At 36.0% G+C, this 12,663-nt stretch overlaps 1 protein-coding gene across 1 annotated transcript in view; it reads right to left on the minus strand.

Annotated features, from left to right (window-relative positions):
* The window catches only part of STK4 (serine/threonine kinase 4), a 105,290-nt gene extending 103,286 nt beyond the window's left edge, over positions 1 to 2,004 (minus strand). The window contains exon 1 of the mRNA XM_044663796.1: positions 1,876 to 2,004. Coding sequence (XP_044519731.1) covers positions 1,876 to 1,892 — 17 coding nt within the window. The 5' untranslated portion in view covers positions 1,893 to 2,004. The remainder of the gene's footprint in view (positions 1 to 1,875) is intronic.
* Between the last annotated feature and the right edge of the window lie 10,659 nt (positions 2,005 to 12,663).

Consider the following 12,663-nt stretch of genomic DNA (forward strand, 5'->3'; position numbering starts at 1 on the left):
ACCTAAGAACAGGTTCAATAATGTGTCTTATAATAATAATGTGTATAATAATATACATGATATAATAATAGTGTCTAATAATAATAATGCGGGGTAGGAGGGAAAGAGAAGAAAATGAGCTGCAGTGATCTATTTGATCAAGTAATATAAAGAGTGTGAGTTTTATTTGGCATTAAAGCAATACCAAGAAGAAAATAAAATTCCTGTAATCATATGCTATGTTAAAAATGTGGGGAAAGGAGAACTGGTCTGAAAGTCACAAGTTCTGTTCCTGATTCTATTATCCTGAACAAGTTATCTAATGCCACTGAAACTCAGTCTCTTCATCTGTAAAATTAAGACAATATTTACTATAGTGTTGTCATTGTAGTTTGTAGTTGGGATAGCTAAGTGGCACAGTGAATAGAGCACTGGGTCTATAGTTGGGAAGTCCTAAGTTTATATATATTCAGCCTCAGATACTTTCTAGCTCTGTGACCCTGGACAAGTCATTTAACCTGTTTGTCTCAGTTTCCTCATTTGTAAAATGGGGATAATAATAGCATTTATCTCTCAGAGTTGTTCTGAGAATCAAATGACATAATATTTGTAATGCCACTTAACACAGTACCCAACACGCAGTAGGTACTACATAAATGTTAACATTATAATAATAACTTATCATTACTATTATAGTAACAAAATATAAAGCACTATATAAATGTAAGCTATTATTGGTTTTTTTTTTCCTTTATAAACCCTTACCTTACCAATACTGTGTATTGGTTCTAGGGCAGAAGAGCAGTAAGGGCCAGGCAATGGGGGTTAAATGAGTTGCCCAGAGTCACACAACTAGGAAGTGTCTGAGGCAAGATTTGAACCCAGGACCTCTCATCTCTAGGTCTGGTTCTCAGGCCACTGAGCTACCCAGCTGCCCCAAAATTTGAGCTATTATTATTAGCATCTCAGAACCTATATTCTCATCTCTTAAATGATCCTAATCTTTGTCTAGTTTATATCACAGGGCCAATGTAAAGATGAATTGCAATAAGAAATGTGAACATAAACTGCAGCTTTGAAGTAATGTAAGCTATTAATATTATTTTGGGTTCCCCAAGAAAATACTTCTCTTCCTCAATGTTAATGGCAAACGTACTCTATCTAGAAAGCTAAATGGAATCATATATGCAAAGTTTTGAGTTTTGGAATTAGAACTCTCCTCTCTCATACCACCCTGAAGCCTGACCTTACCTCTGAGCCAGAAACACCTAAAGAAGTTACTGCTGGGGCCTACTAAGGCAGGATAGTACCAGGCATAATGGAACTTTATGACAAGTCATCTATTTTCTTGTGGTTGCCTATGTGGCTGATTTCCTGCCTGTAGAATTTGACAAGTCTTAGTTCCTCAAAATGGAAGAAGTACTTACTACTTAAAGCTAGAATTTAAAAAAAAATTTTCTTAAGGGCTGAGAAAGGAGATTAAATAGGGAGAAAAAAGGTAATGGTCGATATTTTCTTAATCTTCCTATCTAATGTTACATGGTCCATATAGGTTAGATTATTTTAACAATTGCCCAACTTGATACTCAGAAATGTTTTTTTTTAATCAGCTGATAAATGAAATCCCTGACATTTCTTCTTAGTTCTTAAATTGCTTCTTTTTGAAATGGCCAAATATTAAAACTGAATTGTGCTAGGCTTATCATATATTGGATAGTTTCAGCTACTGAAACATACTTTGAATCATATTTCTGTGCAAAAACAGAATGTGCAATGTAGTTCCATCAAGTTCTCACTTCTGCAAAATGTGTCAGCATATCTCCAGGATTCAGCCTCTCTATAAACACAATAAATTCAACAGCCATGCCTTCCAGATCTGTAACCTTTTGCCTTTACCTGTCACACTGCTGCATTATTGAAATTTCCTTGATAATCTCTTGAAGGTCGGACTCCACAGGAACTTGCTTAATTGCAACCACTTGACCAGTTTCTTTATGAATAGCTTTGAAAACACTGCCATAGGACCTGCAATAGAAAGCAGAGGACAAAATTTGAAAAGCTGTAGTCAGAGCAAGCCAAGAGACAGGAAATGACCAAACCCCAAAAGATAAAAAAACACCTACCATTTCTGATTTTAAAACCCAAAGCATCCAACAAACACGGTGTTGGTCATCCCTCAAAAACTTGCATGACAGCTGAAGTACCATAAAGAAAGTCTTCATTAAAGACTTGTCAGAGTGTTGATGTTTTTAAAAGCCATGTCTAGGTTTTAGAGCTAGTTTCTTGAAAATAAATTATATTGGGGAAGTTAAGTGGCTCCAAGCCTGGAGACAGGAGGTCCTAGGTTCAAAACTGGCCTCAGATACTTCCTAGCTGTGTGACCCTGGCAAGTCATGTAACCCCAAATGCCTAGCCCTTGCCACTCTCCTGCCTTGGAATTGATATTGAGTATCTATTCTAAGAGAGAAAGTAAGGGTTTAAAAAAAAAGAGAGAGAAAGAAAAAGAAACTATGTAAAGGTAAAATTAAGAGATGTCATCTTCAGTCTATCATTTTCCCTCTAGTGTTGGCAATCCATGTGTCTTCCATGTGCAATAATATTTAAAATGTCCCTCAAGACATAAAACTTTGTTAGCCAAAATGCAGAATTAGCATCAGAAGAACCTGAGAGGTGTGGACTCTACCCCAAATCCCAGCCAGGGAAAATACCCCTCCACAACATCTGTGCCAAGTAGTTCTCTAGTTTCTCAGCTTGAATATTTCTAAGTTTCCAGGTCAGGCAAAATGTGAGCAGAACTTACCAAAACCCCCCTTAATGTCAGCATAATGGGGTAAAAATAACAAATGCAAACTCTTTTCAGAGCATATTTCCTTAAGAATGTAAGTACTTAAACAATCTGATTCATAAGTATATTATATTTTTAATGAAAGTCTAAATGACAGAAGAGGAAATAACATGCAATTTCACTTTAGAGCCTTTTCTACACACATATTTAATAATGCCCTTGTGCAAAACAAACAAAAAGTCCAACTCAATTCCAAGTAATTCTATTGACAAAGTAGTTAAATGCTATCAGGGAAGGAGAGACAGACAATGACTATTTTAATGGAAAAGTAACGCATACACCCTTGCAGTCAAAGCATCATATTTTCACTGTTCACAGAACTTCTTTTTATGTTGACAGTTAAGAACTGTATTCTCTCAGAGCTGGCTTGGGCCTCAAAAGTATTCCTTTATAACATCCCTATAAAAGTGATTATCCAGTCTCTGCATGAAGATCTCAGGTGAGGCAGACTATCTACCAGGACTGGACAACTTTAGTTATTAGGAAGCTCTTCTTAGTGTGAAGTCAAAAATCAACCTGCTGGAAACACCATATAATAGTTCTAGTCTGACCCTTCTGCCATGCGGCTCTCCTTCCAAGATCTCAAATCCGCAAACATGAAAAGAGCTGATTTCATTCTAGATAGTTCTGGATACCTTCATTTCAAAAACTTTTGCAAAAGAAAATGATGTGATATTGTAGAAAGACTGCTGGACATGAATTTGGGAAACCAGAGTTTAAATCCATGCAAATCACTTCATTTCCATGTGTTAGTTTCCTTATCTGTAAAGTGGAGATAATTTCATACTACATACTTCAAGTTGTTGCCAGAATGGGCACTATAAATTTTAAAACACTATAAAAACATGAACTAATATTAATAGAATTACAAATTACTATAATTAAATTTGGCTACAAATCCTTATCTGCCTATAACAGAAAGACAGGTAGGCAACTGGTATTAAAAAAAGAAGAAAGTTCCTTCAGTCTTGAGAAATTCTGCCACCTCAATTCAATAAAGTTATCTGTAAAAGGGAGGGAACAATTAATTAGGTTTTCAAGTAATTAGCTTTAACCTAGAAAGGTTGGGCATGTTTAAATGTAACTGACTCAAAATTAGCTGAACTGGCAAAAAGTATGGAAGATGTAACCCCATGAGAACATAAGGCAATGACCTAGCAGCAAAACTTAAAAACATAAATCCTTAAGCAAAGGGAGAGAAAATGCTGGGCTATGATTCAAAATGCTTTCCATTTAATCCAGTTTGGCTCTGGTTTCCAATGCTGGCCTATAAAGGACTTCTACAAAAGGATTGGAAGAGAATTTAGACCCCTTTCCAATCCTTAGGGGGTCTTCCAGAAGGAAACAGAGGTCAGGAGAGGTAAAATGCTATGGAACATCCCTAGTTCCCCTTGACTCCAAGTCCAGACATAAATGTAAAGGGCTGAAATGTCCCCTAGAAACCAATTATTACAAACCCTTCATCTTTGGGAAGAAAGTGTAGTCAGGAAAGATGAAGTCATCTGGCACACCTGTGGTGCAGGTGGGTCTAGAATTCAGTTCCCAGGTTAGAGTTCCTTCCATCATGCCACCCCAGACCTTAACTTCCTCAAACAACAATACTGCTATAATATTCATGGCCTAACCCCAGCCTTTCAAAGAAGGATCTACATGTAATGAAAAAGGAGTGAATGAGTTAGTTTATATACACGGCTCATTCATTTTCTGAGCAAGTCACATATATGGGGGTTGCTCCAGTTTGGAGTAGAATTCCTGATCAAGTCTGTCTTTTAGCAGTTTCCTAAATCTTGCTTGTCCAGATGCAAATGGCAGTAACAGAAATCTCTGCATTTGTTGCAATTTGACCAATAGAAGAAAACAGCCACCTTAGTTCTTCATTTAAAGAGCAATCAGGCTATGGCAAGGACAGAAAGAGCTCAAGTTCTGTATTTTCTCCAGGAGAGCTTTTGTAGGAGGAAATATCCAAGTACTCTGCCAGGATCTAAACCAAAATAGAGAAAATCTTCATTTTAATTCATTTCATGGATAATTCCTGACACATTCTTCATCTATTATCATTTTTTCTTTTTGAGGGAGATAAGGGGTATTTCCCAATTCTAGGTTTTCCAACACATCTGTGGTCAGACCAGCTGACTAGGCTTAGTCAGTCTTCTTACATATTACAACCTCTTTCCTTGTGATAACTGTTTGAGGATGCTTAAGTTTATCCCCTTCAAAAGAAACAAGCATACCATGCCTACTAGCACCAGGCATTGTAATCATAGTTTTTTACATTTTACATGTTCTTTATAGCTGCAAGGTATTTTCCCTAATTCATCTCTGTGTTGTTCATTATCTATACAAGGATAGATTTTACAAGGATTATTATTCTCCTCATTACTTGAGCAGAGGTAGCTGAAGTATTATTATTCCCTTGATTATAATCTATGAAGTAGGTTATATAACCTTTATTTTATAAGAAACTGAGGTTCAGAGAGGTTAAACACACACACACACACACACACACACACACACACGAGCAGCCACTGGGTCATATCTCCTCCTATAAGTGCCACTTAATTAATGAATGTTTTGCTTTCGAATGTCACCTTGAAAAGGAAAGGAAGTGAAGCTGAAGTTAGGATGGTAACAAAGACCCTAAATACAAAGTTCTCTCTTCATACCTCCACCATCCCCAAGCAACTGACAATCTTCCAACCATCTTGCTCTTTCCCTGTTTGGCGATGTGGCTGGGCCTGCCTTTCATTTTCTTCCTCTGCTTCATGTTCAAGAGTCAGTTGTTCTTCAGCTTCTATCAAGAGGCTTCTTGGAGCTCCTTACAAGGGGGTAGGAACTCCATCAAGAACAAAGGCAAGGAGGCTCACTTTATCATTACAGAAGATCTAAGTCCATCAATTTCAATTATATCTGACCCCTACAGAATCATATAATGAACATATCTAAAACAAAGGGCTAATTTTAAGAGGAACATGGCAATTAGTTCACATTTCTATGGTACTTGATGGTTTACAAAGCACTTTCCTCACAACAACCCTGTGAGGTAGGTTGTGTCAAGATTCTCTATTTTGCAGAGGAAGAGAGAGAAGGATAAAATGCCTGCCCATGTCCGCACAGCTAATAACTGCAGGAGTCAACTCTCAAACCCATGAACTTCCATCTGTAATGCTGCTTCTTATAAGACTTCAAAATTTAATCTGCTGGGTCAACCAAAATGAACCCCACAGGTTTACCACCCTTGCTATGATTACAGTTTATAGAGGCGCAGGAAGAGATCTGTGAGGATGTTAATGGGTAAAAAAATGATAAAGGTGCCCTTTATTATATCACAGACTTCTATTCCATGAGAACAAGAGGGTCTCTTTCTAGAATGAAAGCTAACAGGGGCAGCTGGGTAGCTCAGTGGGTTGAGAGTCAGGCCTAGAGACAGGAGGTCCTAGGTTCAAATCTGACCTCAGACACTTCCCAGATGGGTGACCCTGGGCAAGTCACTTGACCCCCATTGCCCACCCTTACCATTCTTCCACCATGGAGCCAATACACAGAAGTTAAGGGTTTAAAAACAAAAAACAAAAAATAAAATAAAATAAAATAATCAGGGAATTTCTTAAATATTTACATTCTGCACAAATAAAATAGAATGAAAGCTAACATCATCAAGATGTCTCATGTGCTTTTGCAAACCTTTCCTTTAATCTATGCCACAAGTTACATATTATTGACATACTGGGTGCCAAACTTACCCTTCTCCAAGTTTCTCCAAGACATCAAATACTTCTTCTGGCTGCTTGGTCAAACTATCTTCATCCAGTTTTTTTAGCTGCCTGAAAGCAGAAATACCAAAGGACAGTGAATAGCCATTTAGCTGCTATGAAATGTGCCACTGAGTTAACAAGTCACTGGGCCTGCCTGTGGCTAAAGGAAGATCAATTGTGAAACAAAACATAACCTCTAGCTTTCTGAAAGTGAAAGGTTTTCCCAAAGATTAGAGAGAGCTCCTATCAGTAAGCATCTGTTTGTGTTAAACAGGAGCTTTGTCAAAAAAGTATAAATCTCAGGACAACAGATGCTAACATTGATATACATATTTTTACAGCACTTTAAGATTTACAAAGCATTTTACTCATAACTTTGTGAGTTCTATTTGGAGTAGGATTACTATTCTAATTTTCTTGATGAAGAAACTGAGTATCAGTGAAGTTAAGAAACTTATAAGGGTCATCTAACTAATAAATATTAAAGCTAGGATCGAACCCATATCTTCTGATAATGAGTCTAGCTCTCTTCAAACTACATCATACTGGTATATAATCAGTCATAAAGGGAGAAAAGGCTACCCCTAAGTGCCCACTAACCTTAACGGCCCAGCTCAGATATCAACTCTTCCATGAAGTCTTCACTCATACCCTCTCAGATAGAAGGGATTCTTCTTTCTCCAATCTTTTATAGCACTTTGTTTAGAAAAGTCTAGTTTGTATTACAGTTGTTCTCTTCTCTCACAGATTATAAGCTCCCTGGGGGTAAGGACACAATCGAATAGGAGAAGAAACACTAGACTTGGAGTCAGGAGACTTAATTTCTAGATTCAATTCAGCCATGAGTTCACAAAGTCACCTTGGAAAAGTCTCTTCCCTTCTCTGTGCCTCAAATTATTCAACTGTTAAATGAAAGGATAGGGTGAAATACTTCTAAGCTCCCTTTCCATGACTATTTTATTCATTTGTCTCTGAGCAGGGCCACACACATAAGAGGAATTAAACAAATGTGTTTAACTGAAGACCTTTTCACGACAAATTTCCAAAATGTATAACTATTTGATTTTTTTCTGTTTGCTTGTTTCTTAATCATATCTACTTGACTGAGTATAAATTATAAATGTAAAAACATTTCATAAGTCAGTAAAAGTTAAAAGTCCAAGAAATTCCATACTCTTTTTCTTTTCTTGGTATCTTGAAGCAAGAGAAAGGAGCATTTAAAAGGAAATTAAAAAGGAACATATCTGGGGAATATTTCTTTTGTGTACATTATGTCTTCTACACAATGGCTTCCTGAAACTAATGAAGCACAACAAAGAAAAGTAAGCTCCGGAAGTGGTGAAATATGGAAGTAGTTACAATGAAGATTTTTTTTTCTAAAAGAAAAGGCTTAACCTGGTTGAAAGGCTGCTACTAGTTCTGACAAGAAAAGAGGGGAGAAAAGAGAAAAACAAATAGGCAAATTTCTAGAGAACTTCACTGGAAAAAACATGAGGGAGAGGGGTGTTGAAATTGTCAAATATATCTGCTAGTAATACTGGCCAGAAAAATAAAAAGATTTTACTCAACAGAAATGGTAAATGGTATTGTGCTAAAAAGTCTGAGAAAGGGGCAGCTGGGTAGCTCAGTGGATTGAGAGTCAGGCCTAGAGACAGGAGGTCCTAGGTTCAAATCCGGCCTCAGACACTTCCCTACTGTGTGACCCTGGGCAAGTCACTTGACCCCCATTGCCCACCCTTACCACTCTTCTACCTATGAGACAATACACCGAAAGTTAAGGGTTTAAAAAAAAAAAAAGTCTGAGAAATTAAAAATCCCCAGATGAAAAGTAAATCAGAGATTATAAACACTGAAGGAGAATTAATAAAATCAAAAGTAAAAGAACTATTGAATTAATAAATAAGCCCAGAAGATGGTACTTTGAAAAAACAAATAAAATTGACAAAGTACTGGTACTGGTTAATCTAATAAAAAAAAAAAATGAAAGAAAACCAAATTAACAGTATCAAAGATGAAAAGGGAAACCTCACCTCTAATGAAGAGAAAATTAAGGCAATCATTAAAAACTATTTTGCCCAATTATATGGCAATAAATATAGCAATCTAGGTGATATGGATAAATATTTACAAAAATATAAATTGCCTAGATTAACAGCAGAAGAAATAGAATACTTAAATAATCCTATATCAGAAAAAGAAATTGAACAAGCCATGAAAGAACTCCCTAAGAAAAAATCCCTAGGACCAGATGAATTCACAAGTGAATTCTATCAAATATTCAAACAACTACTAATCCCAATACTATACAAATTATTTGACATAATAAGTAAAGAAGGAGCCCTACCAAATTCCTTTTATGACACAAATAGGGTACTAATGCCAAAGCCAGGTAGATCAAAAACAGAGAAAGAAAACTACAGACCAATCTCCTTAATGAACATAGATGCAAAAATCTTAAATAGAATACTAGCAAAAAGACTCCAGCAAGTGATCACGAGGGTTATTCATTATGATCAGGTAGGATTTATAACAGGAATGCAAGGATGGTTCAATATTAGGAAAACCATCCAAATAATTGACCATATTAACAAGCTAATGAACAAAAATCACATGATTATCTCAATAGATGCTGAAAAAGTCTTTGACAATATACAACACCCATTCCTACTGAAAACACTATAAAGTATAGGAATAGAAGGATCTTTCCTAAAAATGATAAACAGTACATATCTTAAACCATCAACAAGCATCATATGCAATGGGGACAAATTAGAAGCCTTCCCAATAAGATCAGGAGTGAAACAAGGATGCCCATTATCACCTCTATTATTTAACATTGTACTAGAAACATTAGCAATTGCAATTAGAGAAGAAAAAGAAATTGAAGGTATTAAAATAAGCAATGAGAAGACCAAGCACATGATGTGATGGATCCTAGAGAATCAACTAAAAAACTAGTGGAAATAATCAACAGCTTTAGTAAAATTGCAGGATACAAAATGAATGCACATAAATCATCAGCATTTCTAAATATCTCCAACACATCTCAGCAGCAAGAGTTAAAAAGAGAAATACCATTCAAAATTACCCTAGACAACACAAAATATTTAGGAATCTATCTACCAAAACAAACACAGGAATTATATGAAGACAACTACGAAACACTTTCCAAATAATTAAAACTAGATCTAAACAATTGGAAAAATATTGATTGCTCATGGGTAGAATGAGCTAGCATAATAAAAATGACCATTCTACCCAAATTAATTTACTTATTTAGTGCCATGCCTATCAAACTACCAAAAAACTTTTTCACTGAATTAGAAAAAACTATAACAATGTTTATTTGGAAGAACAAAAGATCAAGAATATCAAGGAGAATAATAAAAAAAAAAAATGAAGGAAGGTGGCCTAGCAATACCAGATCTTAAACTGTACTATAAAGCAGTGGTCATCAAAACGATATGGTAGGGGCAGCTGGGTAGCTCAGTGGAGTGAGAGTCAGGCCTAGAGACAGGAGGTCCTAGGTTCAAATCTGACCTCAGACACTTCCAGCTGTGTGACCCTGGGCAAGTCACTTGACCCCCATTGCCCACCCTTACCACTCTTCCACCTATGAGAAAATACACGGAAGTACAAGGGTTTAAAAAAAAAAATATGGTACTGGCTAAGAGACAGAAGGGAGGATCAGTGAAATAGACTTGGGGTAAGTGACATCAGCAAGACAATCTATGATAAACCCAAAGAGCCCAGCTTTGGGGACAAAAATCCACTATTTGACAAAAACTGCTGGGAAATTTGGAAAACAATATGGGAGAGATTAGGTTTAGATCAACATCTCACACCCTACACCAAGATAAATTCAGAATGGGTGAATAACTTGAATATAAAGAAGGAAACTATAAGTAAATTAGGCGAACACAAAATAGTATACTTGTCAGATCTTTGGGAAAAGAAAGATTTTTAAAACCAAGCAAGAGTTAGAAAAAAATTACAAAATGTAAAATAAATAATTTCGATTACATTAAATTAAAAAGGTTTTGTACAAACAAAAACAATGCAACCAAAAGCAGAAGGGAAAAGTGGGGAAAAATCTATAACAAAAAACTCTGACAGGGGTCTAATTACTCAAATTGATAAGGAGCTAAATTAATTGTACAAAAAAAAATCAAGCCATTCCCCAATTGATAAATGGGCAAGGGACATGAATAGGCAATTTTCAGATAAAGAAATAAAAACTATCAATAAGCACATGAAAAAGTGTTCTAAATCTCTTATAATTAGAGAAATATAAATCAAAACAACTCTGAGGTACCACCTCACACCTAGCAGATTAGCTAACATGACAGCAAAGGAAAGTGGTGCATGTTGGAGGAGATGTGGCAAAATTGGGACATTAATGTATTGCTGGTGGAGTTGTGAATTGATCCAACTATTCTGGATGGCAATTTGGAACTATGCCCAAAGGCTTTATTCCAGCCATAGCACTGCTTGGTTTATATCCCAAAGAGATAATAAGGAAAAAGACTTGTACAAAAATATTTATAGCTGTGCTCTTTGTGGTGGCAAAAAATTGGAAAATGAGGAGATACCCTTCAATTGGGGAATGGCTAAACAAATTGTGGTATCTGCTGGTGATGGAATAATGAACTGGAGGAATTCCACGTGAACTGGAATAACCTCCAGGAATTGATGCAGAGTGAAAGGAGTAGATGCAGGAATGCATTGTACACAGAGACTGATACACTGGTACAATTGAACATAATGGACTTCTCTACTAGCAGTAATGCAAGGATCCAGAGCAGTGCTGAGGGACTTTTGAGAAGAAAAACTAGCCACATTCAGAGGAAGAACTGTGGGAGGAGAAACAGGGGAAAAACAACTGCTTGAACACATGGGCTGATGGGGATATTATTGGGGACATAGACACTAAACGATAACTCTAGTCCAACTATCAATAATATGAAATTAGGTCTTGATCAATGATACATGAAAAACCCAATAGAACTGTGTATCAGCTATGGGGGTGGGGGTGGCGGGGGGAGGGAAAGAACATGAAATATGTAACTATGGGAAATATTCAAAATAAAAAATTTAAAGCAAAAAAAAATAAAAAGTCTGAGAATCCTACCATAGACTAGAGTAGATCAAAAGGATCTTAACAGAGAGAATATTAAAACTAGAAAAGGTCTTAGAATAGGAATTAAACTTTCTATGTCACAGTGACATTAACTTTAATAATCTGGTAAAGCTAGCTTTGCAATAATATTTTGTTAGACTCTCCAAGGAAATCAATTATACAGTTATCTAAATATATATACATATATATGTGTATACATACACATATATAATATATATAGTTATCAAAACAAACAAAAAACAACCAAATTCAGATTCTAGGTTTAGAAATTCTGCCTCTTAACACAGAACACTGGACCTGGAAAGAGGCTTTGGAGGACAGAATTTTAATAGATGAAGCAGTCTTAGAATTCAGAATGTTAGCAGTGCATAGGACCTTATAAAATAAAACACCTTCAATTTACAGAAGAAAAACCAGGTATTAGAAGAATATGACTTGCCAATGGCAACATGGCTTAGAAGAGCTGGGAATGGAATTCCATCCCAGCTGTTACCACCATATCATGCCATCTCTCTGAAACAATTCCTAAACTGAAACTTTAACAAACAGAATAGAAATACCACACTGACCTTTTTTAAAGTCAAAAAACCCTAAAGAATAATTTCCAATGACATCACAAAAACTCCCAAGCTTCAACAATGAAATGAAACTTCTCAGGAACTCATACGGTATACACATGAAATGTGGAATTACAACAAACACATCCACATACTCCAAACAATTCTCATCTGCAATGATCAGGACATTTATTTTAAAGCTCAGAATAATTTTTTAAAGCCCCGAGCAAACAATGGACAATACTTCATAAATTATAATTAAAGTTGTCTAAACAGCTTATACAAAGATTCTCCTTTGAAAGTCTGACTGACTCTGTGGTTTACGGAAAAATAAAATTCACTATTTCAGCTGTGATAGATACCACTACATAACAACGGAAGCTGAAATTA

Source organism: Gracilinanus agilis, chromosome 2 (assembly GCF_016433145.1).
Source record: "Gracilinanus agilis isolate LMUSP501 chromosome 2, AgileGrace, whole genome shotgun sequence".
Classification (NCBI taxonomy): domain Eukaryota; kingdom Metazoa; phylum Chordata; class Mammalia; order Didelphimorphia; family Didelphidae; genus Gracilinanus; species Gracilinanus agilis.